At 34.4% G+C, this 25267-nt stretch overlaps 1 protein-coding gene and 1 long non-coding RNA gene across 6 annotated transcripts; one reads left to right on the top strand and one right to left on the bottom strand.

The window, feature by feature from the left end:
- Positions 1 to 754: 754 nt before the first annotated feature.
- Positions 755 to 13901, bottom strand: LOC134485951 (uncharacterized). Its single transcript, XR_010064390.1, has 2 exons — positions 13802 to 13901; positions 755 to 2085 (listed from the first exon to the last, which is right to left on the bottom strand). It is a non-coding gene; the product is annotated as an uncharacterized LOC134485951 (long non-coding RNA).
- Positions 1330 to 25267, top strand: Rnpc3 (RNA-binding region (RNP1, RRM) containing 3). 5 transcript variants are annotated; one of them, NM_001100810.1, is made up of 15 exons: positions 1330 to 1567; positions 3022 to 3069; positions 5762 to 5880; positions 8325 to 8408; positions 8747 to 8858; positions 9513 to 9581; positions 10575 to 10717; positions 12471 to 12596; positions 13826 to 13974; positions 17119 to 17280; positions 19381 to 19475; positions 19577 to 19635; positions 21589 to 21721; positions 22319 to 22389; positions 25085 to 25267. In NM_001100810.1, exons 1-14 carry the CDS (start codon positions 1376 to 1378, stop codon positions 22373 to 22375), a joined length of 1548 nt encoding a protein of 515 aa, NP_001094280.1. In that variant the 5' UTR covers positions 1330 to 1375; the 3' UTR covers positions 22376 to 22389; positions 25085 to 25267. The 5 variants fall into 5 exon arrangements, 3 of the variants coding, with proteins under 3 accessions (NP_001094280.1, XP_006233273.1, XP_008759647.1); XR_005500373.2 differs by having other exon boundaries at positions 1376 to 1567; positions 22274 to 22389; XR_005500372.2 differs by having other exon boundaries at positions 1376 to 1567; positions 22274 to 22389; positions 23436 to 25267.

Raw genomic sequence — 25267 nt, 5'->3', positions numbered from 1 at the left:
ATGTACTTTCTTAAGAGTTTATATTTGATATTTGCTCCCATAAAATAATATTATACTGGTGAGAGCATATTAAATGTTTATTGTCTGACACTTGGGAACTAAAAATTTGTGAAATGGAACTAGATTTCCTCTGCGGACTCCCCACTTTTTCTTTCTTCCTTTCCTTTGTTTCTTTATATAACTCTGGTTGTTCTGGAACTCAGTTTAGACCATGCTGGCCTCAAAGCTACTGAGATTTATCTGTCTTTGCATCTTGAGAGCTGAGATGAAAGGTATGTGCCACCATGCCCAGCTTCTGCTTTATTTCTTATAGTGAAATCAAAGTGAGGTTTTCAAATGTAAAATTTAACTATTCCTTCAACACTCAATTTTAAGTGTTTTTGTTCATATGATCAAGGTTCCCTACAAACCTCTAAGGTTCACAAGGTATGAGTCATGCAATATTTTGATTTTTCTCCCCATCCAATGATTCCTCAAAGTGGAACTTTGATGTATTGTGTACTAACTGGCTCATATCCATCGAGCAAATTAGAAGAGAAGTAAAAGACACTCTAGTTCTATGGATTGCACATACGCATTTTGACTAATCTGTAAGGGATATTATTTCGGACCACCCTAGCTTAATCTCAACAAGAGTGTAGACTCTAATTTGGGTGCAAGGGATCAAGATCTCACCTATTGATTAGCGATGTGACTTTATCTACGGCAGTACCCTCACTCGTGAGGCGGTTAGAAGAGAACTTACATACATGTATAAGTATGCCTACACATTTTTAGGTATTTATTCACGAAGTAGCCAATTCTGTTTAATAAATAGTGCCAAGAACTTTCAGCCTGTATATGCCGACTGATGACGGCGTGTTCTCTTGCCTGTAGTGTCTAATCTTATGCTGAATACCTTAGTGTTTCACCACTCCTAAATGATAGGAACACACTTTACATTTCCCAAGAGTTCTCCATTTCACCAGCCAGATTCACTTCCTGAAAATCTGGATTAAGATCGCGGCGAGCAACAATCTTACAAGGTTCCTTCAGTACTTGGTCTCTGGAGCTACAGCCTCTTTGTTTCACAAGACTGACGTTTCTCGATTAGATTTCTGGCTTTCTAACATTGGTGTCTCTTTCAGTCTTTATGTTATTACAACGTCTCCTCAAACTTAAAGCGCGGCTCTAAAAGCTCTCTCTGCGGCAATCCGCGAACAGAAGCGCTGTTCTCCAGAAGGCCACTCTCGCGAGATCAACTCACGCGGGATTTCCGTACGTCCAGAATGCTTAGCGCGAAGCGGAAAATGACTTCGGCTCAGGCTCCGTGACTGCCGGAGTTTGGCCGGCAGCTTGTGCGGAAGGACTGTCTCCGGCTGGTTCTGCGTGGAAGATGGCGGTGCCCGAGCCGTCGATGCCACTGTCGCGAGGAGGCCCAGGTTCCGCTTCGCTCTCTCCTCCCCGAGGCGACCGCACCCTCCTCGTCCGGCACCTGCCGGCGGAGCTGACGGCTGAGGAGAAGGAGGACTTACTGAAGTACTTCGGGGCGCAGTCCGTGCGCGTCCTGTCAGATAAGGGACGCCTGGTAAGCGTGCGCAGCTAGCGGGGGGCGGGGCGGGCCACTGGGACCGTGAGAACCGGGAAGAGGCCGGCTCTCTGCGCGTGCGCAGCTTGCCTACCGGGGCAAGTAAACTTTGAGTTGCACCAAGAGCAGATAGATTAGAGACTGAGTTGCAGAGGGACGGTTTGCGCACCCACTCTCCTCGAATTCAAAATGAGCCTAACTTGGAGGTAATTTCCTTTAGATTCTTACAGATGTATGCAAGTTTTTTGGTTTTGTGGTTTTTTTTTCTTCTTTCGAAGATCCTGAGTTGTAGAACAGGATAGACATGATAGCAAAAAATTGAGTGTAATAGACTTAATAGATTTTTGACAAATCATAAACATTTTCTGAAGTAATCTTTCAGGGAACGGTACTTTTAGAGTTGAAAGCCCTTGTGGGATGCTCAGTTGTTACTATTTTTTTTTTTTCTTTTCGAGAATGGTTGATTTTTCTGGTCACAAAGATAACGATTTTACAAGTATAGTGTACAAGATGTTGGCCTGTAAAAGAACCAGACTTCAGTGGGCTTAAAGTTTCAGGGCACTCTTAATTGTATAGTCAACAGTTTAGCAAGAAGAAAGACCTGTTTCCAAAAGAATATTCGTTTACTCAATCTAAATATACTAAGATCACCTGGGATCATATTGGACATAATTAGACTTCTAGTAAACAACTCAAACTTACCAGTAATATAATTCACTCACTTATTCATGATGTTTTTAAAAATAGGATTTAGATGAGAAATTGGACTTACTGCTGAAACAAACTATAAAAATAAGGTAAAAAGAGAATGCAACTTGAGGGGTAATTTCACAGTTAGTAAATACTTTTAAATTATCTTGTATAGAATAAACATTTAAGGTGTTTAAGTGTAATGAAAAAGGTATTCCATATGTATACATATTTTAAGATTGATCTTTTTTGGAAAGAGAAGATGCTTTAAGCTTTACTTTACTTTTAATTATGTACACTTGTGTATATTTAGGGGGTGTAGGAGTAGCCCTTGGAGGCTAGAGAGGTCTAGAGCTGGAGTTATAGGTGGTTGGTTATGAAATTGCTGGGCATGGATATTGGGACCCCAATGAGGTCCTTGGAAAGAGACCTACTGACTTTTATCACTGACCCATCTCTCTAGCTCCCAGGAGTAGAAATTTTTTTAAGTTGTGGTCTGTCGAACTCTTTGCTGCTATAAAATATATTATGTTTGTCCATGTTCATTTATTTTCAAAGGCAAGGCTTATGAGCTTTCAGGTCCAACAAGTCTGACCCTAGAAGAATCAGAACCACTAGATGAAACCAGTAATCACTTCAATAGTCTAAAATTTCCATCCTGTCTTTACCTATACTTTTATTACTATATCAAAATTGTTAAATGTTATATTTTATTAGACACTTGAATTATATTGAAAATCATATGTGCCTTGATTTTATTTCAGAAACATACAGCATTTGCTACTTTCCCCAATGAAAAAGCAGCTATAAAGGTATGTCTTTTTCTTTATTATTAAAGCTTTCAGAGATTTCTTACCCAATTTTAGGAAAAAAAGTGGGAAGTAATAATAAATTGTCATTTCTAAAAGCAAAATGATTTGTGTTCTAAGAGGCTTTCCAAAAGGACACAATTGGCTTCATAGATAATCAGAGCTTGTCTAGTGTTTAGATACTGAGACTTGAGAACCATAGATTATTAAGTAAGACAAGGATGGCTTCAAGTATAATTTTAAAAGAAATTCTGAAGAATATTAGATAAACGTCTGGTGATTATGGTTCACAAACTTTATTAGTTTTAAAAGGTATAAACCCAATAAATCATTTGTAAAAGCTATCACTTTTGAATTAGGCCTCAAATGAGTCATCGAATTTTGAGAAGAAAACAAGAAATTGAACTTTCATATTTAACAAACAATAGAATTGGCCATGAAATGTGATAAAGCAGTCAGAAGCTAAGAAGCAGTGGTAGAGATAGAACTGAAAGAGTGAGACTATGTTTAAGAGGAAGAGAGGTATTACTCTGATTTCATAGGTGTCCTAAAAGAACCTGGTAGTATTGAGAAGGCTAAAATATGCTCTGACTGATGAAAATGTATGACAGGGCTCATATTTACGTATTGGATGTGAAGTAGAGAAAAATTATAGATAGATTAGCTGTTTTAGAGGCAGAGGCAATATCAATCTGAAAAGGACAGTAAGAAAATCAAGGGAGAGAAGTACATGCATGCCTTGGAGTCTTGTTTTACAGAAATAATTTAGTGGAGTTCTCAAGGTCCTACGTCCAATCCCAGTAATACAAGAGTAAAGTTTATAGATCTTAGTGATAAAAGATTTGAGAACAAAAAATATTTCAGAAAGTGTTTTTGGTTTTTTTTTTTCCCCAAAATTTCTTGTCTGCCACTTTCACACATGTGGAGGTTAGAGTACAGTAATTGGTTTCTTCTTCCACAGCATATGGCTCAGTCTTGGCAGCAAACACCTTTACCAGCTGAGTAGCTTAAATGAGAAATGAATATGAGAGTCTTTGCACAGGCATGTAATGAATTCCCGTGTTATCTGTTAATGTTGAGGTGTCGATGGAGTACTTCTATGGAAACGCTAAACATTTCAAGATATTCTCTAGAACTGAGCAAAGTTTCCTAGTATGGAAATGGCTATGGTGGGCCAAAGGAAAATTAACCAAGAGAAAATTTGGCTTGTTTTAAAAAAAGAAAGAAAAATGAATTGCAAAATGAAAAACATGTTACCTTGATACAAAAAATAATTCAGAGATTTTTGTCATGAGACATCCTGAGAAGTGAGCATAGTCTTACTAGTCAGGGTTAATCAGGGCTCACTTCTGAAACAGTCTCATAATGTCGTCCCGACTGCCCTGGAGCTCACTGTGTAGACCAGGCTTTCCATTGAACTCACAGAGATCTATCTACCTTGCCGCAGTCTCCACTGCTGCCTTCTGAGTTTTGGACTAAATGTGCCACTATACCCAGCTTACAGACTTTTCTTAAAACAGGCAAAAAGTAGAAATAACTCAAATCTTCATGAGGGAGGAATACCATAACTTATCTCAGTTAGCAGATCACAGTCAATTGTATACATTAAACATATAAATGATCTTCAGTCTAAGTGTGTCATGTATGACACATGTGAATGCCATGTTTAGACTTAGATGTTATCTCCATGGTATTTGACTATGATTGCAAAAATATAAAACATGAAAAGATGTAAATATCTGAATTCAGATACCAGCCATTTCAGATAAGAGATATTAAACTTGTTTGCATCCATATTTTGGACTGTAATTGACTGAATGATTTTATATTATTAGGGAATATGGTGTCTGTACTTGAATGAAGCTATAAAACATAATTCCTTTCTTTATATGTCTAGAGCTGTGCTTCTCAATCTGTGGGTTACAAACCCTTTGGGGATCCAGTATCAGATAGCCTGCATATCAGATATTTACTTTTGATTCATAACAGTAGCAAAATTATGGTTATAAAGTAGCAACAAGATATTTTATGTTTGGGGTCATTATAACATGAAGAACTCTATTAAAGTATTTCAGCATTAGGAAGAACTACTGCCTTAGAGGGTAGCGAAAGAAGACGTGAGATGATAAAAGATGGGGTTTAGTAAATAAGTCTGAACTGCTGGATTTAGATAAATATACAGACTATTAATTTGTGATAACAGATGGCACAGTGGAACATACAGATGCAAATGCTAATGGTTGGAAGTGCACAGTTCACATTTAGTCTCCTCACTTGTCTCAAAGAAGAAAGCAAGGTATTCTAAGGGAATGGAAGAAGAGACTGGGAGGCTACATATCAGGAAAACATAAAACTTTTCTCTTAGAGACTAGCGCAATTTAGGTCAGCAGTGTGATATATAATTGTCTGGTGTCAGTAAGGGTCGCTTGAGATTTTTAAGGTTAGAATTTATTGGTAACCATAAGGTTTATTATTTTTGTTTTGTGAGGTTCAAGGAAATTAACAGAGAGTTGGAGTAAGTTAGTTTTCATTTTGCTAGAGTACTTTGATTAGTAATAATGGTAAAATAGCCTGAAATAAGACATAACTAAGGAAATTTAGTAAAAAAGCATAAATTATCTTTTAAGCTGAATAACAAGTGTTTTTCTTTTTGTTCTGTTTTTTTATATTATACTTTATATTGTTGTACCTAAAGGCATTGACAAGACTCCATCAGCTGAAACTTTTAGGTCATACTTTAGTTGTCGAATTTGCAAAAGAGCAAGATCGAGTTCATTCGTCATGTCCCGCCTCAAACGCAGAGAAAAAGAAAAGGTGTGTAGACATTCAGACTTCCTTACCATTTTGAAATAAGAGTGGTGTGTGTGTGTGTGTGTGTGTGTGTGTGTGTGTGTGTGTGTGTGTGTGTTTCAATGAAAATAGGACAAAAATGACAAAAGAAAATATGTTGTAAGCATAATAACATGTTTCTCTAGTATATTTAAAAAGTAAAGCAGTAGTTTTGCTTCTAGTTGTGCTGACAACTGAGCCTTGAAAATTGAACAAATTAAGTGAAAAAGAAGTGGGGTGGATGGCATTCTGCATGTGGTAGAAGGGCAACTGCAGGCTAATTAACCACTGTCCAGAGAGCATGGGGAAATAGTTCTTCATTTGGAATATTCACTAGTACACATTTCATTGCCTTTGAAGTGTTATCCCAAGCCTAAACATGAAATTCATTGGTTTCCTATCTGCCTTATATACATTTCCTGAAGGTAATTTCTGTAATATTTTCAGTGTGTTTGTTTTGTGATCTGTTACTTGAAGTTACCAAAAGAATTTTCTAATTAGTACTGTCTGTTGCCTCAGTTTCAGATTTCATAGCATTTCAGATTTCAACCTATAGTAATAACGCTCTATTAGAGATAATAACAAGTAGAAAATTGCAGCTTCTTTGATGGTGTTCTCACATTTAGACTCTGTATAATGTTTGGCTGTGGGTCTATGTACCTGTTTGAATCTGCTTTAGGAGGAAGCTCTCTGATGATGGCTGAGTAAGCCACTGTTGTATGAGACTAGCAGAATATCATTAGGAGTCATTTTAGTGATCCTTTTTTTTAGACCAGTAATAATTGTTTTTTTCCTAGGTGTTTGGGCTATCTAGTCTTCGGTTCTTGGTTACCCAGGCAGTGTCAGGCATGGGTTCCCTCTCGTGGAGTAGACCTTAAGTCAATCAGACACTGATTGGCTACTCCGACAGGTCCTGTGCCACCACTGCTGTAGCATATTTTTCAAGCAGGACAGATTGTAGGCCAAACGTTTTGTGGTTGGGTTTGTGTCCACATCTCTTTCGGTATCCTGCTGAGTATCTTCCCACACTAAAGACACTAGAATGTAGGGGTAAAGGCTCCATGTAGGCATCAGCTTGACTTTCCCTCCTTGTTCAGTGAGTTTTGTTCTTGGCAGTGAGACCCCACTGCCATTTTGTTAAGACTAATCCTTCATCTTAGCAACAGCCTGGGATGTTTGGGAATTGCCATGAGATTCCCGTGGCCAGCAATTCAATTGAGTGTAACCTCATCCTGCCACCGGAAGCCTTGACTGGCAACAAGAGATGGCAAGTTGAGATCCATGTCTCTGATTAGTAGGTACTACATTAGGATTGCCCTCATACATTCCAGGGAGTTGCCATTTTGCTAGGCACCTCTCAAGTGCCTCCAAGTCTAGCTGTTTCTCCCCCAACTCTGACTCCATTTCATCTTCCCTACAGCCTGATTCCCGTACTCTAGTCCCTTCCTGTCCCTCGTCTCATCAAATCCCTCTCCTCAGAACTTAGGAAATCACAAGGAAGAGGAGGCAAAAAGAGTTTTCAGAGCCAAGGGGAAGATAGAGGATACCAGGAGAAAAAAGCCTTTTGAATTGACTGAACAAGGTGTATACAGAAACTGAAGAAGCAGACACAGGCCTACATGGATCTGCACCAGGTCCTCTGTGTATATATTGTAGCTATTAACTTGGTATTTTTATAGGACTCCTGACTGAGAAAAAGGGTGTATCTGAGTCTTCTTGCTACTCTCTTCCTCCATTTGGGTTTCTGTGTCCAACTTAAGTATAAAGGTTTTTGCTTCATCTTACTATATTTTATTTTGTCATGTTTGGTTGTTATCTTTTAGAAGCCTGTTCTTTAAGTATGAGAAACAGAAGGATCCAGAAAGGAGGAGAGGTAGAGAGAAATTGGAAGTAAAAGGAGGTGAAACTAAAATGAGGATATAATATATAAGAAAGAAAATCATTTTCAGTAAAAGAGAAAATGAATAAATTAAAGAACAATTTTTTTTTTACACTAACTGACCTCAAAGTGTAATAGGCAAAGTATGTTCATTATCCAGGCTCTTGACTGAATTACAGCATGCTAGCCTTTTAATGTAAGATCCAATCTTACTATAGTCAGAAATTTCACAGATGACGATGAAAGAGGTAAGGCCTTGCAAGTCTGGAATTTTGTGGGGGGACACATAAAAAAGTACCCTAAAACCCTTATGATGTAAGGTGTGTTTTAGTCTGTCGTGATCGTTTGGATTCTCACGTTCCTAAGTGTCAGGACTAAGTAGTTTACGGTTCTCCTCCTCAGCAGTACTTGTGTGACAAGTCCTTAAAGTCTTCTGTTTCTCTAATAAAATTGTTTTCTTAATGTCATGTTTGAGAAGATTTTTATTTTCTGTATACAGTTTCTCATTTTTTTTCAAATATCAGATCATCTGTGATTTTGTATGTTCTAGGTTGGATGACACTGTGGAAAATGATAAAGAGAAGAAAGAGCCTGATGTTTTAACAGTAGAAAATGGGATTGCACCAAATCACGGGTTTGTGTTTTTGTTATTTTTTTTTTTTACTTTGTTGCCATGTTTTTTTAATATGCATGTGTAATTTAATGTGTTGAATAAATGTTTTGAGGTATGAGGTTTTTTTCACTGATTTTAATAAAGATATGTCTGTTAAAGTGTTCAAGGATATAAGTGAACTGTGTTAAAAATGCTTTTGTATTCCTTAAGGTAATAGGAATATTAAGTAATAATATAAATATATGACTAATAAGTTATATTGCCAATTTTCTGTGTTAATAGATTATCTAAAATGAGTTATGGGTATGGAATTAGTAAAATGCAATAAGCATGTACCTTAATTCATTTTGTTTTTGTAGACTGACTTTTCCTCTAAATTCATGCCTCAAATACATGTATCCACCACCTTCAAGCACAATCCTTGCGAATATAGTAAATGCTCTGGCAAGTGTCCCTAAATTCTACGTCCAGGTATGCAGAATCAACTTTCACTTTTAGTATGAAGTTTATAATTTGATTCCTTAGATACTGTGCTGATATTCATATGTATTTATAACATTCGAAACAACTCATTCCAGACAGCCAATGTTCTATGTAATGTATTAAATGAAATGAACTGTTACATATTACTGTCAAGTAATAAAAGCTTCATAAATACTTTGTAAATGGATACTAATAGGGGTCTACATTAGGAAATGTAATATAATACAACTGTTACTTCAATGTAGTATTGACTTTCAGTAATCCTTAAAGAAAAGATAAGGTATGTTCATTAGCAAATGTTTGAAAAACTTAACAGAATGTTACTTCTCTGAACTATAAAGATATGTGGTATGCGTTTTCTTTATTTGTTTCATAACCTCACAGTAAAGAGGGACAGTTAACTATGTGAGAACATTTTCAGAGGTTTCACATTGCAAAGACATTATTCTCTAGTAATAGGCATTAAAATCAGTATTTGTAGAAATGACAATCTAGGATTAAGGTTAGTTTAAGAACTATTAAGGTCAGAGAGGGACTTTGGTTTTGCTCAGTAAATCACTGATTATGTTAACCACATTATGTTATATATGTGTTAATCATGACATTAATTCCATGTGACTTTTAAATATTTTACATTTTAAGGTGCTTCATCTTATGAATAAAATGAATTTGCCCACACCGTTTGGACCGATTACTGCACGACCTCCTATGGTAAAACTTCTTAGAATTTTCAGGAGCCATAGTTTTGTTCCCTGACCACTTATTTTTTTTTCCCATAAGACTATGTTTACAAAGTTTGTAACAGCTTTGTATAGTAGACAACTGATAGCAAAGCTGAGGAGTGAAAGTGGAAGAGAGTCAGGTGGAAAGGAGATGCTTTCTTAATAAAGCCAAAATTTCTTCCAGCTTTTTGTCCTTTGGGGCCAAATATATTATCCTATAAATGTAAGATACATTTATTTGAGTTATCTAAATATTCCAGTGCTGTGGCTTTAATTCACATATATCTAACTTTACTTGGTAAGGATAAATAAATTTACAAAAAGTCTGTCAATAATTTGCATAGTAGATTGTCTGCTCTTGAAATTATTTCACCATGATACTGTATATATTTATAAATAATATTAGTGCAAAATTAGTTTGGCTTTTAAAATACAAATAAAAAGGAGTTTTCTTAGGTGTTGGCTACTATTCTGTTATATGAACTATTAGCTTCCTAATTTTTTATTGTAACACCACCGTAGTCTTATTGCTTAGTAATTTCTTAAGGTACTATTAGATAGTGTTAATACAGTAAGGTAGACTTTGACATAGCTGCTCCATTTCATAGAACAGGGAAGGAGGGATGTTTCATTCTTAAGGTCCAAGTTGTCTTCACTGTGTGCCTGTCCATGTGCAGATCAGATGAAAAAGGGAGGATCATGTACAGACTTTTAGACTCTTGTTGCCTGAGCTGAGTTACATGTTGAAATGCAAGGTATATTTGCAAGTATTGTGTAGTTAGAAAACAGTACTGTTGTTGTCTAGCGGTCTGCCCTCACACATATCCCCTGACGGTACACTGAGTTTATAAGAGAAAAATGAGAATCAAGCATTAATGTGAAATGAGATTCTGTTGATGAAAATCAAGAATTCATACAAGATAGTCTGTCTATTCTGTGCATGTCATTGGTTTCCATAGTGCTGTTTTGTTCTTTTCCATAGTATGAGGACTATGTGCAGTTGCATGCACCCCTTCCACCTACATCACCTCAACCGCCTGAGGAGCCTCCCTTACCAGACGAGGATGAGGATTTATCTAGTAAAGAATCAGAATACGAAAGCAGTGATGAGGAGGACCGACAGAGGTTTGCAATCCAACATAGCCATTTTTGTTCTAGGAATAAGGATGTGGAAAAAGTGTGTTCTTCCTATATTTCACATATAATTATTCAAAATTCAGAGTGCATTAAAATGCATTTCAAACCTCCCTCTGATCTTAAGGATATACAATAGCTCAGTGGATACTGAAAATATAGATCTTCATCGGATTATGGCAACGTGGTATTGTGTGAGAAGGTGACAGGATAGCGTCTGTTCTGGTTGTGTTACTACTGTAGTGCAATAAAAGAACCACTGCTATTGAATAAAACAGGTCGAAGCACAAAAAAAATATAGATCTTCAGAAAATTTTTTGGGTAAAGCAATTTTTAAATTGATAATCTTTGTATTACAGAGTATATTAGAACTTCATTGCTTATGGTTCTTTATTTGTTATTTGCTTATAAATTTTTTCTAGCTCCAAAATTACTTGTTTTTTTCTTTAAAAGAAATTTATTTTTTTCTAAATTGGATTGTTTCTTTACAGTGGCCTGTTGTGTTTATAAAGTGTTTTGTAGATATGAATATAAAGAGTGTCCTGAAAATTTTAGTCATTGGACACATAGGCTCACAAATGAGATATAAAGTAGCCAGTTGTTATACTGAAGTGCTTGGGGATTAACTTATAATAATAAAAAGTGTATTTTGGTTTATGATTTGGGAGGGTACCTGCTATGTCCCCATTTTGTTAGGTCTGTGGATAGTCCATGTGACAAATCATACCACAGCATAAACTACTCATTTTACAGCTATAAAACCAAAAGGCAAATGAAGAAATCTTGTTCCCACAGTCTCTTCTATGTAACCCATGGTGCTCACCAGGTTCTACCTTCCTTGTAATCAAGCTTTTCAAAAAATAGGACATGGGGAGATAGTTCATGTCCTAATTATAGCACTTATATCCCAACTTCTTGTTATAACTTACACATTCGTTACATGTATCATATTTTACTAATGGTATACTTATGTTTTGTGTTTTTCACACTTTGGTTTTATTGCTGGTTATTACATTCAAATGGTTTTCATTTAAATGCAGTCTAGTGATGCTAAAAAAAAAAGCGCCTAGCTTTTTAGCCACACCCTCCTCTCTATTTTTTGGTGTTTGTATATTTATTTAATTTTCAAGTTTCACAAATGAAATCCTAAAAGAGTTATTTCAATTGCTAGTTATTTTTAATTGCTCCTCTGTGAAAGATACCAAAATACCTACACAGGATTCATTATAAACATTAACTGTTCAGAACCATAATGGAGGAAAGTTGCACATTGGATACCAGTTGAAAGCAACTTTAGTATTTGGAATTTTTTTCCTTAAGTAGCCACTTTGTTCATATAACGTTTTATTAGCAATAAGTATGTCCAGAACAAGTATGTATTGCACAAATAAAAATATGTAAGAATAAATGTTCTGTTCAAAGAAATACTTTGTTCTGTTTAGTAATTAAAATAAAACCCCAAAATAATACAGTATATTTTGTATCTCCTGTTCAGTTGTATATCATTTTATTTGGCTAGTTAATAATTCATAATGAGATTTTTAAAAAAATTGATAACATAATTAGGTGAATTTTTTAAAAATAGGATTTAAATGGTCTAGGTTAATTTAGAAAGTGAATTTGGTCAAACTGATAATGTTTATTGTTGTACTTAAAGTTCTTATTAGTTTTAAATACATATTGTGTATTAGCAGGATAAGCCATATTCTAGAATGTCAATTCTTGCTTATTTTCCTTAACATAGAATGAACAAACTGATGGAGCTAGCAAATTTTCAGCCCAAAAGACCCAAAACAGTAAAGCCACGCCACGTCAGAAAAAAACGGAAAATAAAGGACATGTTGACTGTACCTTCACCAGCTTCCCAAAGGTGATTTTGTTTATAGTTATGAGATGAAGTTGTCTGTTTGTGCCATGTTTGCCTAACTCAGATTATTCTTCCATGTGTCAGTTGGTAGTTTACCTTGGGGACCTCTGGGTTATTGTTTGCCGAACTAGTAAGTTCTCCCAATTCTCTTTGTTTAGCCACATTTGACAATACTCAGCTTTCATCGCTCTTTAACATCATTTTGCTGATTAGACATATTTAGTACTTCTTACTAGTGATTGTAATTTTAATTTCACTTAACTTTTCTGTTACATTAAAATGTAACAAATTGCATTTTAATAGAAAGAATCTGATGTATAAATTATAACAGCTTACCCTCTTCTGTCTTGACATTACAGTCCTATGCTTTTAATCCCTTAGCTGTCCTGAGCAGCAGACAGATTGTAAGCGATGGATTTTAGTAGCCACATTACACAGTAAAAATGAGCAAGTTAACACAACAATGATAATTATTTCATTAGTTAAACTCAAAATAGTATTTCATCATGCAATCTGTATAAAGATGTTATTGAGCACTTACAGAAATTCACTAATTACATGTAGCTAATGACTACTAAGTTGGCTGCTGGTGTCACAGTATATAATATAAACTGTATTAAAAAACTGCCAGATGATGTGGTGTATACCTGTAATCATAGCACTTGGGAGAGGAATGCAGAATGATTACAAGTTCAAAGTGATTCTCTGCAGCGTACAGCGAGTTTAAGCCTGACTCAAATTGACTGGTAAGATAGTTTTCTGGGTAAAGTTTCTGGAAACCAAGGGTGATGTCTTGATTTTGATCCTAAATATCCACAGGGTGGAAGGAAAGACTTGTTATCCACAGTTTTTCTTCCGAGTTAATCATGTACTCCACCACACATGTAAAATAAATGTCAACAAATAAAAATACTGTTTATACTGACTGAACAAGTGTACCCCTGCTGTCTAAAATCAGTAGATAAGTCCTAAGTTTTTCATTTACAAAATGACTTTAAACTTTGAACCTCCTTTAACCTCTGCTTTCCTCATCTGTAAATTAGGTGTTTAATAGTACCACTGCTAAACTGTTAAGGTTTTTGACCTACTAAGTCTAGTTAGTATATGTAGTGCCTAAAATATAGAGAATGTTCCATAGTGGCAGCCTTTTAAATGAAAGAAAATATGAAATAATGGTCTTAGAATTTTATTTTAAATTATAAACTTACATTGTGATTGTTTGTAAATATTAGTTTGCATCCTGTGCTGTTACCTTCGGATGTATTTGACCAACCACAACCTGTAGGTAATAAAAAAATCGAATTCAATATATCGACCAACGTGCCTGCAGCATTAAACAAAGATTTGGAGACAGAACAAAATAATGAGGAAAAAAATTCTGGTAAGAACATTTTAGTTATTTTATATTGTAACAATTTTTTTATGCTCATATAAATTTTATCTAAGTGTCAGCTTTATTTAAAGTATGAAGTTACAGACTGAGAGTGTAACTCAGCTGGTAGAGAACTTGTATGGAGCTCTGGGTGCCCCCCAGGACTTCATAAACTGAGCATGCTAAGGCAGACTTGTAAATCCAGTGCCTTGTAATGGAAGGCAGGAGACTCAGAAATTCAGGTACATACTTGGCTAGTAGTTGGAAGACAACCCAGGTTAAATAAGACTAAAGTGTGAAAAAAATTTCTTTTTCAAAAATTAAAGTAAATTATATGGCTAGGTGAATCTTAATATCATAGATAATTAGTCTATTTTTAGCTGTTACCTAAATAAAACTTAGGTTAAATGGAAAGATTGTCATTGTTGCTTTTTATTTTCTGATATTTTGAGATAGGATCCTCTGTCCCAAAACTGTATTAAACACATATGGTCCTCCTTTCCCCAGTGCTAAAATCAAGGGTATGCACCAACATTTCTGACTTCTTGTTATTTTTTGCTGGTGGTCATGTATACATGATATTTAGGAGTTTTGCTGATTTAAATGCTTATAATAATAGTATTTCTTATATTAACAACTATTCATTTTCTGATTCTTAAGATATTCTATCATTTTATTAACACAATTGTATTATCTTAAGGAAATAAGTCTTGATACTATCCTGGAGTTGTCAGTTTACACACACACATACACACATGCACACACATGCACACATGTGTGCACACATGTGCACATACATTTTACCTAAAACTCAAAGGAGTAAAACATTTTAATGCTTATTGAAACTCCTAATTTGTTAGTAACAGTGGTATTCTTCACTTAAAAAAATGTATTTTTATTTTTTAATTACATGTGTGAGTGTATTTGAAGGCAGATGGATGGTTGAGTGAAGATGTGTGCCTGCTGAGTGCAGTTGCCTGCTGAGGCCAGAATAGGGCACGAGACTCCTGGAGCAAGTGGTATAAGGCTTGTGAGCCACCTGCACAGCATACTGGGAATAGAGTCTGACCCTTTGCAAGAGCTGTATTTGCTTTAAACTACTGAGCCATCTATCTAGCCCCACAGTGACATCCTTTAAATATATGTTTCAGAATTAATAGATGCTATTTGAAATTTAATTGCAAAATACATATAGTAAAAATTTAAAAAGTTACTATTCTATATTCTTTTTTCTTCAAATATGACTAATTTGTAATAGTCTTTGTTAATGTTATTCTAGCCTTTATGATCTGAGATTTATGTTTGTAACAGAATAACTTACATAGCTTTGAAAAAGGATATATTTGGGTCACAGTTTTAGAAGGTTAACCCTTTTACTTTGGGGCCAGTGAAAGAGAAAACTGACTACTTCAAAATATCCAGGAAGCAAAGACAGTTTGAGGTATTAAGAGGTGAGTATCCCAAAACTCCAAGATCATATGAGAAGACTTCCCACTGGACCTTTCTGTTAAAGTGTTAACCCACCTCACATTATTGCCATGCCAGAGATACAAGACTTTAATATAAGGACACATAGGAGGCATTCCAAATTTAAAATACTTCATCTTGCATATATAAAAGCATTTTTATTTCTTGCTAGAGTTTATTACATAACAAGTTATATCGACAGCCTTCAGAGTTTACAGGCTAGTGAGAATAGCTTATTGGTTTAGAACAAAACCCATATAAACCCTTTATTGCTGTTATAGTCCATAGTATAATCGTATCACTAATTGTAGCTCTTAGACTTGGAAGTTCTTCTTAAAGTAAAGATTTATGTTACCTGTGAGTGTGTATGCTGGTCCGTATAAGTATATGCTCATGTATGGGGTTGTACTCTGAGGCCAGAAAAAGGCATCTGGTGCCCTCTTCTGTCACTTTCAACAGGTTCTCATTTTTGGTATTAGCAAGGATATGGTTGCATGGATCCAAGCTGTAGTCTGCATGGTTCTGGAACAAGCACTCATAACCACTGAGCAGTCTCCACCTAACATCAATTCTTTTTAATTTGTTAGTGTAAATACTAGAATATATTTCTAGTTACTTGTTTGATTGCTTTTGTAAATAAAGAGTTCTAATAAGGATTGTGTAATGTAATAAGTGAACTTTATTTACCTGTTTCTTTTTTTTTTTTTGCCCTTTGCATTAGCTTTATTTCTACTTTCTTTTCTCATTTCGTGTCTAGTCACTGTATGTTAATATATTTTTACTATTAATAAATTTATCATATCTATGGGATATAGTTTTATGGTTCTTTGAATAAAATATTTTATGTTTATGGAAGGTAGTCTGTCATCCCAGAGTTTGCTTTTTAGAGGATTTCATCATATTTTTGCAATTTAATGTTGCTATTTAAAGTAAAAAGTTAACTTAAAAATAGCTAATTTCCTAAATATGAAATAATTGTCCATGAGGGATGAACATTACTACTTACTTTTCTTGGAGTGGTGTCAAGGTAAATAGAACTGTTTTGTTCATTTCAGCTTAACATCCTTGACACAAGTCTTAATTTTTGTTGAAGGGAGTAAGATTATTTTAAGTATTGTGATAAAGTATTATGCAGTTCTCATTGTAGATTATCTTGAATGACTTTGATTTATAGTATTAGTAATTTTATAATTCCAATAATTGTACGTTTATTTTAACTTGTTATTGTTACTGTTTTAAAAATGGGAAGGTTAAACAATCAATTGCTATATACCAATATACATAGTCTTATCTAACATCGAATATTTTCTTCAGATTCCTGTTGATACATCAAACTGAAGATGCTAAAACTTAATGCATTTTCTTTCCTATTTGCCCCCTAACTAGCACTACAGAACAAGCATTTGGCACCTTAGCTTTTGTCTGTAGCTGCCTTTGTGCTGCAGTAACAGAACTGAATAGTCAAAGCCTTGGCCCGCAAAACTATACAACACTATTCTTCAGACATTTATAGGAAAGATGGTCCTGTTTCTGTTCTGAGACAACAACAAACACTAAAAATGACCAAATGGTACTTTAGTGAATATAAAATGGGGAAAGAAATCTAAATTATGTTTTGAAGCAAGAGCTATTTTCATTTGTTTTGTTTTTCTTTTTTAATGACTGATATTAATGTTAAACTCTTAGATTCACCAGACACTGGCCTTGATGATTCAAATACAGGATTTGGAAAACTCTTCCCCAAACCTAATGTGAACATCACAGAAGAGATTAAAGAGGACTCTGATGAAATGCCCTCACAGTTTATTTCTAGAAGAGAGTTGGAAAAGGGTCGTATTTCCAGAGAAGGTAATGTAATGACATAAACCAATACATACTTCATCTTACATTTTGTGTCTTATTTCCATTCTTCATGCTTTTTGAAGTGAGGAATTTTTATGGGTCATTTCCATTAAGATAGACATGTTAATATCTCCAGTTTGTTTGTTGACACTTCTTTCTTAGAAACTCATATCTTACACTGGGGAAGTTCCTTACCATGTAGTACAGTCAATATTGGGTAATCAGTAAGTTCCATGAGTTTGGAATTACTTAAGTTGACAAATCATTATCATATAATCTAAAATAGATACAAGGTGACTATTAAATTTCAGTGATTAGAAATCTGAATTTAGGATATTATATCTCAGCATTATTCTTTATTTAACTTTAGAAAAAGTTATATAAAATTTTAATCATTTTCTTTCTATATGACAAAGTATCAGGACCTAGGCAACAAATGAAAGAGTCACTTAACTGGGCTCATGTTTTCAGAGCATTAGAATCTATGGTGGCAGAGCAAAGACCTCATGGCAGGAATAACTGAGAACTCATATCTTGATCCATAATCTGTAGGAAGGGAGAGCACACTAGGAATGGGTCAAGTCTTTTGAAACCTCAAAGGCTGCTCAGTGATATACTTTGTCCAAAGTTATAACTCCTAATCCTTCTCAAACAATTCTAACAAATGGGGACCAAGTATTCAAACATATGGGTTCAAACCAACACACCACTAAATGATTTTTTTTAATTTCAGTATTTATAAAAAAAATTAGTTATTTTTCGTTGTGTTACGAATACCTTTCTCCACAATAATGGGAATCAGCCTCCAATTAATATCTTCACATATAAAATCTAGTTTCCCAAAGCAGATTTCTGGCAGTAAATAGGAGGAACTATAAAGGACTTTAGAGACTTTGTCTATTGATTTTGAGTGCATCATTCCTACATTTGAATATGAAAGTAGCTAATGATTTGGGAATGCATTTTATTTATTTACTCATTCATTCATTCATTCATTCATTCATTCACTTTCCATCCCATTCACTGCCCTCTTCCAATTCACCCCCTCACACAATCCTCCTGTGTCTCCTCCCATTCTAGCATTTCAAGTTTCTTGGAGGCTAGGCACCTCCTCTCCCCCTGAGACCAGACAAGGCAGCCCAGCTAGAAGAACATACCCCATATACAGGCTACAGCTTTTTGAGATAGTTCCCATTCAGTTGTTTGGAGATCAAACTGCTCATCTGCTGACATGTACGTGAGGCAAGCTCTAGCCCATGTATGTCCTTTGATTGGTGGTTAAGTCTCTTACAACCCCTAGAGTCCAGGTTTGTTGATTCTGTTGGTCTCCCTGTGGAGTTCCTTTCTCCTTAGAGGCTGCAATCCTTCCTCCTGTTATTCCGTAAGAGTTCCCAAGCTCCGTCCACTCTTTGGCTGTGGGTATCTGCCTATGTCTGAGTCAACTGCTGAGTGGGACCTTTCAGAGGACAGACAACCTAGGCTCCTATCTGCAAGCATAACAGTATCGTTAATAGTGTCGGAGATTGGTGCTTGTCCATGGGATGGGTCTCAAGTTGTGTTGGGTTTTGGTTGGCCATTCCTACAGTCTCTATCCTATCCCAATACCTGCATTTCTTGTAGACAGGATAAGTTTTGGGTGGATAGTTTTGTGGGTAGGTTGCTATTCTTGTTGCTCCACTAGGATTTCTGCCTGGCCATAGGAGGCAGCCTCCCTAGTCCATATTGCCAATGTGTGAGTCTCATTGATTCTTGGACCCTTTCTCTATCCTGGGTTTCCATCTCTTCCTGGAGTTCCCCTTCCCCGCCCCCATCAGTTGAAAATTTCCATTCATTCTCATGGACATCCAGCTATCCTCCCTACCCCTCTATACTATACCCTAAACTTCTACCCCCAATTCCCCTCTTGATCTAGCAGAATAATTATATAAGTGGTTATCATATATTTATGATAAAGTGACTCTTCTCAAAGAATTGTCTACTGTTAACATTTTTATAAAGCTTTATTTTTGCCATTTTAGCAGTTACAATAGACTGTTAGGATTTTGCTTAAAGAATTACTAAAATGATTTTAATTTTATATTTTTGTCTTGTTTTGTTTTTAAAAAGAAATGGAAACTCTTTCAGTTTTCAGAAGTTATGAACCTGGTGAGCCAAACTGCAGAATTTATGTCAAGAATTTAGCTAGACATGTTCAGGAAAAGGTGAGGTGAGATTTGATTTTCTTCTTTACTTGTCCCACTAGTTTGTTTTCTGATTTCTCTCTCTCTTTTTTTCTTTTGTTTTTTTAAATTTCTAATTCTAGGACCTTAAATTTATCTTTGGGAGATACGTCGACTTCTCTTCAGAAACACAGCGGATCATGTAAGTAGTAGTTCCAGTCTCATTGTGTCTATCTGTTGAAATTCATCATGTCTTGTCGTGCTTGATTTCCTCGTTAGTGCTCAAACCTACGTGGTAAGTCATCTGTTCTCTTACACAAAAGTCCTTTTAGAAGGGATAGACAAATTGTATATCAATGAGCAAATAAAATTTTTAACATTTCAAATTAGATGATATTTGCTAGTTCAGTTTTTCCTACTATGAAAGTGATATAAAGTGTATATTAAGAAATGTTTCTGGTTATATTCTTTTAAATCCTTATTTATAAATCCATCTTTCCTACTAAGTTTTGTCCCAAAGCCTTTGGCACTTAAGCATTAGTACTCAACATTTACATTGCCTGAGAACTACTTGGAGAGCTTGGTTAGATGGTTTTCTTGGCCCATCTCCAGATAGGTTTTCTAGTTGTCTCAGGCCTCACGGATTTGCATTTCTAACTAGTGACTTTGGCCGTGTAATATTATTTTAATTTTAAGTAAAACCAATACTTTTACCATCTTACCTGCCTTGTGTCTTTTTGGATATAATTTTGTTCGCATGTACAACTACATACAAGGTATATACTGTAAAGGTTATATTTTCAGTATTACTTTGCTCATATTTACAATTTGAGATGAAGGAAAAATTCCATTTAGGCAAAGGTTATAGATTCTGAAATGATTGTTATCTCTGAAACTAGTAACTATACTTTAAAAAAAATTCACTTCATATTTACTTGGTTTATGCATATGTGTGTGTGTATGCGTTTGTGTATATGTGTATGACATACACAACATATAGGTGGGTCATTACTCTGTGGTGTACACCAGTATGTGTTCAACATACGCCCTTCTTTTTTTGCATTTGTTATGCTCTTTTGTTTGAGAAAAGGTTTTTATTGGTCTAATAGTTGGCAAGTTGGCTTGTCAGGCTGGCCAGTAAGTCAGGGGCCATATGTTTCTGTTGCTCTAGTTTTGTAATTATGAGCATATCAACCATGCCTGGCTCCTTTTTTTCTTTGCTTTTGTTTCTTTTTTTTTTTTTTTTTTAAATGAGTGTTTAAAGGGTCCTTTTGTGATCAAAGCAAGCACTTTTTCAGTTGAGCTGTTACTTAACCTTATCATTCGATAGTATCTCTTTTCTATTTTTTGGTTTTTAATATTTGATCGTATTTTCATTGTAACTTACAATTTTTTTATAAATAACCCTTAAAAAGTTCCTTTCAAAAATGTTTATATATAAATATATTGTAGAATAAATAATAAGATATTGGGAGAATAAACTAGGAATAACATGTGACTTAGGCCCTATGCTTGGAAGAGTCATTCTCTCTCTAGGTACCATTAATAAAATGTTGGCTTTGAATATTTGATAAGTCCCCTACTCTAAAATGTCTGTAAATGTTTATAATAATATAAAGCCAATTATGTAAATCTATTACTTGGTTCCTTTTAGCCTTCTATTTACATATTTATTTTTAAATCACTTGAGTATAGTATTGAACTCATTATAAGGTATGTATAAAAACGATAACTAAAAATTTTGCTGGGCAGTGGTTATACAAGCCTTGAATCGCAGCAGTGAAGAGGCAGAGGCAGGTCTGATTTACAAAGTGAGATCCTGGACAGCCAGGGCTACACAGAGAAAATCAAAAACAAAACCGAAAAACCTGAAGCAAACAAAGGAACAAAAACAATTTTAGCTTGCTAAAAGAACAAAGTAAGATATTACTTATATCTCTGCTAGTGGTATAATTTTAAAATTTTAATCATGACATAAATTGTTACTTGTTAAGACCAATACAAAATAGAATTTTCAAATATCTAATTCTAATGTTGAATACTTCTGGTGTTACTTTGAAATAGCAAAATTTTGGCTTGTTATGGCTTTTGATACATGATTTTAAAATGAGCTTTATATCAGAATTACTCTATTTTTACTTTTTTTTACTTCTAGGTTTGATATTCGCTTAATGAAAGAAGGACGCATGAAGGGACAAGCTTTTGTAGGACTTCCAAATGAAAAAGCAGCAGCCAAAGCCTTGAAAGAAGCTAATGGCTATGTTCTATTCGGGAAGCCCATGGTGGTTGTATCCTTTAAACCAGTCCATCCTAAAACTCTATGCTTTTTACCACCTACAGTACCAAAAATTGTTCAAGCTTGGCTTGTTACTTAACAGTTAAACATGCCTTAGCTCAGGTGACAAACTTAATCATTACTTGAAAGTAATGTAACTTTAGCAATGTAAAGTGACGTCCAGCTAAGTTTATACATTTATTCAGCTCTAAATTATTTCCTTATGTTAAATTCAAGGCATACTATCTAGAAATGTACTTGGGAGTCACTAGAAGAGATTTCAGTGTAGTTTAATAAACTCACATCTTTACTTTGGTATTTCAGTGACCAAGATAGATCATTGCATAACTTTCTTGTAGTAATAAATTCAGGTTTTAGATTAGAAATGCAAAGGTATGGATGAGAAAAGTGACAGGTATAAGGAAAGACAGATAGTTTCTATTTTTTTCAAATTGTGAAAATCATGTGAGAGTTAGTGAAAATAATTTTTAAGACTTCTATATTAGATATTAGTTCTGGATATTATTAATTCTTGCATATTAGACCTTGATTATCTTTTTAAAAGATCACTTATCTGTTCATTATGGAGGCCTTAATGTTAACATATTAGCAGTTTGCTCGATCTGCCAGACCAAAACATGATTCTAAAGAAGGAAAACGGAAGTGATACAGACAATAAAGGTAAGTGTGGATAAGACATTCAGTGATAAGACATTTTCTTAGAGTAAATGTAAGGAAATATAAAAATAATACAGGTTACTAATTCAGATATTTTATGAGTTTTTAAGAAAATTTCTGTATACTATTCATTCTCATTAACGTCAAAATTATAACTAGCTTAAAGTAAGCTGTGTGTAACATTTTTTTAGGATTTTATAAAGAATATTGGTCATTATTTTATGTTTTCTGCACAATGATGTTTTTAATATCTAATCTGTGTTGTAATCACTTGGAGAACTGATAAGAACAGATTGCTGACCCTTCCCTTCAAGAGTTTCTGAGTCAGTAATTCTGAGGTGGGTGACCAGTAATCCCATTTATCCTGTCAGTAAGGGATTTGTCATGCAGTAATTGCAAGTATTGCAAGGAACAGTATCTGGCAGGCCAGAGCTGGCTGAGTATCCTGGCACCTGACCAGTCATCCAGTCATTGAGATCACAGGGTAACACTGGGGTGTTTTGTCCAAGGTGCACATTTTCAGAACTGAAGCAAACAGTTACTAAAGTACTGTGTATTTCATCCCATATATTATTAACATTTTTACAAAAATATGATTCTGAAGTATTTTTGTTTAAAACAGGTAGTTTTGGTACTTAAGTGAATGAATGATTTTAAATAGTGGAATTGAATAATATTTTAAATTATTAACTTGGTACTTTGAAAAAAATCAGACAAAAGAATAGTTTCTGAATATTTGGGGGGTGGAGGATAGTTAGAGATAATTTACTTTTAGTTATTCTACTCTTAGAGTCTGAAGAACACAAAAATCATTAGTCAAAATTGCTATTTAGCTGGAAAACACCTATTAAAATAGAAATATTTGCTTACCATTTAATCTTTGTAAGTTTCTTGGAATGTTTAAGTTTACTGTCAAGAGACTCAGATGTCTCAAAATGTTATACAGAAAAAAAGAATGAAGAATTTCAGTCTGTATTTTAGTAAATTGTTTATAAATCTGTTGCTAAAGATTAGAAAAAAATAAACCACATTCTGCTGTTCTTCCTTAGAAGCATTCCTGCGTAAATACTGCTGTAGCACTGTCATACAAGCGTATCCTTTCTTGTCGTATCCTTTTGGAGCAGTGGCTTTGTTTTCTTTCATTTTGTTTTCTAGAAATGTTTGGTCTACCTTCTATCCTTTATCCAGATTAAGTATTTTTTTACTTTATTTAAATGAAACATTTGTCAAATAGTTTTGTTTCCTGGACAAATATTTTCTGTATTTTAAATTCCATGGTTAATTTTCTATGCTATCATATAAGTCAATGAGTTTTTACCAGGGAAAGTTAGTGAATCAGGTCACTTATTATATACAATTGCTTGACCACGGAATATGGTAATATTTCTTATATATGTTAATTTCTTCAACCTAATTCAGGAACATGCTTCCTGTTTTGTGTTATCCCATTTAGGTGTTGTTCTAGTTTCATTTTTGTGGCTGGGACAAATACCCTGACAAAAAGTGACTTAGTGAAGAAGAAGGGAATTATTTGCTTTTCAATTTATAGTTCATTGTTGTAGAGAAGTCAAGGCATGAATCTAAAGTGTAATATCCACAGTCAAGAGCAGAGAGAATAAAGCTATAGCTTGCCTAGTGTAAGCTAGCTTCACAGTCCCCTTTCCTAAGCAATGGTGCTACCCACAATTGGTTGGATATTACATCGGTGAACAGTCAAGACTATGTTATGTGCTCATACCAACATAGTCTAGATAGTGCTTTATTAAGACTTTTCCCAGGTAATCTAATATGTCAAGTTGATAATTAAAACTGCCTAGCGCAGTTGTTCTGTATAACATATAAGTTTTGACTGGGAAATGATCTTTTTCTTATAATAATAAATATATTGAAAATTAAGATTTGAAAAAAAAAAAAGAAAGAAAAAGAAAAAGAGAAAGAGAAAAACCCTTAAGATACATCAAGGTTGGTTGTATGCCTTTCACAAGTAGGATTTCCTTTACTCTTTGTCTTTTCAAAACAAAAAAAACTCCAAAAACAAAATTTAAACACACGTGAAGAGAACAGAGAAGACATGTTTATCTACTTATATAGTTAGTAAATTATCTTCTAGAAATAAGAACAATGATTCCAGGCTATATGACAAGAATCTCCCAGAATAGCCAGTCTCAAATTCTGCACATTTAAATTCTGATAATTTTAAAATATATGATAATGCATTATCCATTGATGTTTAATGTCTTAGAGTTTGATTCTACTATATTAATATAGAGAGAACCAGCAGGAAGATAGTGTATGTACAAATGTTTCTATCTCAGAGCTAATAAATCAGAATCACTTCAATAATGTCTTGTACTTGAAAGTTTTCCTTAGTAATAGAAAGGACCACTGACAAATTTGGATTTTTTTTTTTAGGAAAATAAAAATCCTCAAAATTTTGTGGCAAGTGTTGCTATGCTATTATAAGTGCTTTAAAACTACTCACAATTCTGTTGTCATCCTAAGAGTAGAAGCTTTCTAAAATTGATATTGCAGTCTCTTCATATTCACAATTGAAATATTTTAGTTTTTAGTATTAAAAGTAGCCTTTCTTACATATATCTTATGCTGACATGATTCACTAATTTTCTACATATAAATATTTGGGCTTAATTAACTAATTTATTATAATTATTTTTAATGGATCTTTATGGTGTTTTAGGTTCCTTCTGAATTCTGTATCTTTCAAGTACTGTGGAGCATTGAGAGAAGAAATTGGCCGTCTGGACAATGGAACTGTGCGTAACAACTTTGGAAACATTAAAATATTACATATCTTCAAATTAGTGCTTGGAAATGTATTGTACTGGCCTATTGCATATATAATAAATTATTTTTTTCTCAA

Source organism: Rattus norvegicus, chromosome 2 (genome assembly GCF_036323735.1).
Source record: "Rattus norvegicus strain BN/NHsdMcwi chromosome 2, GRCr8, whole genome shotgun sequence".
Lineage (NCBI taxonomy): Eukaryota > Metazoa > Chordata > Mammalia > Rodentia > Muridae > Rattus > Rattus norvegicus.
Note: the sequence above shows the minus strand (reverse complement) of the source record. Positions and strands in the feature narration are given on the sequence as shown.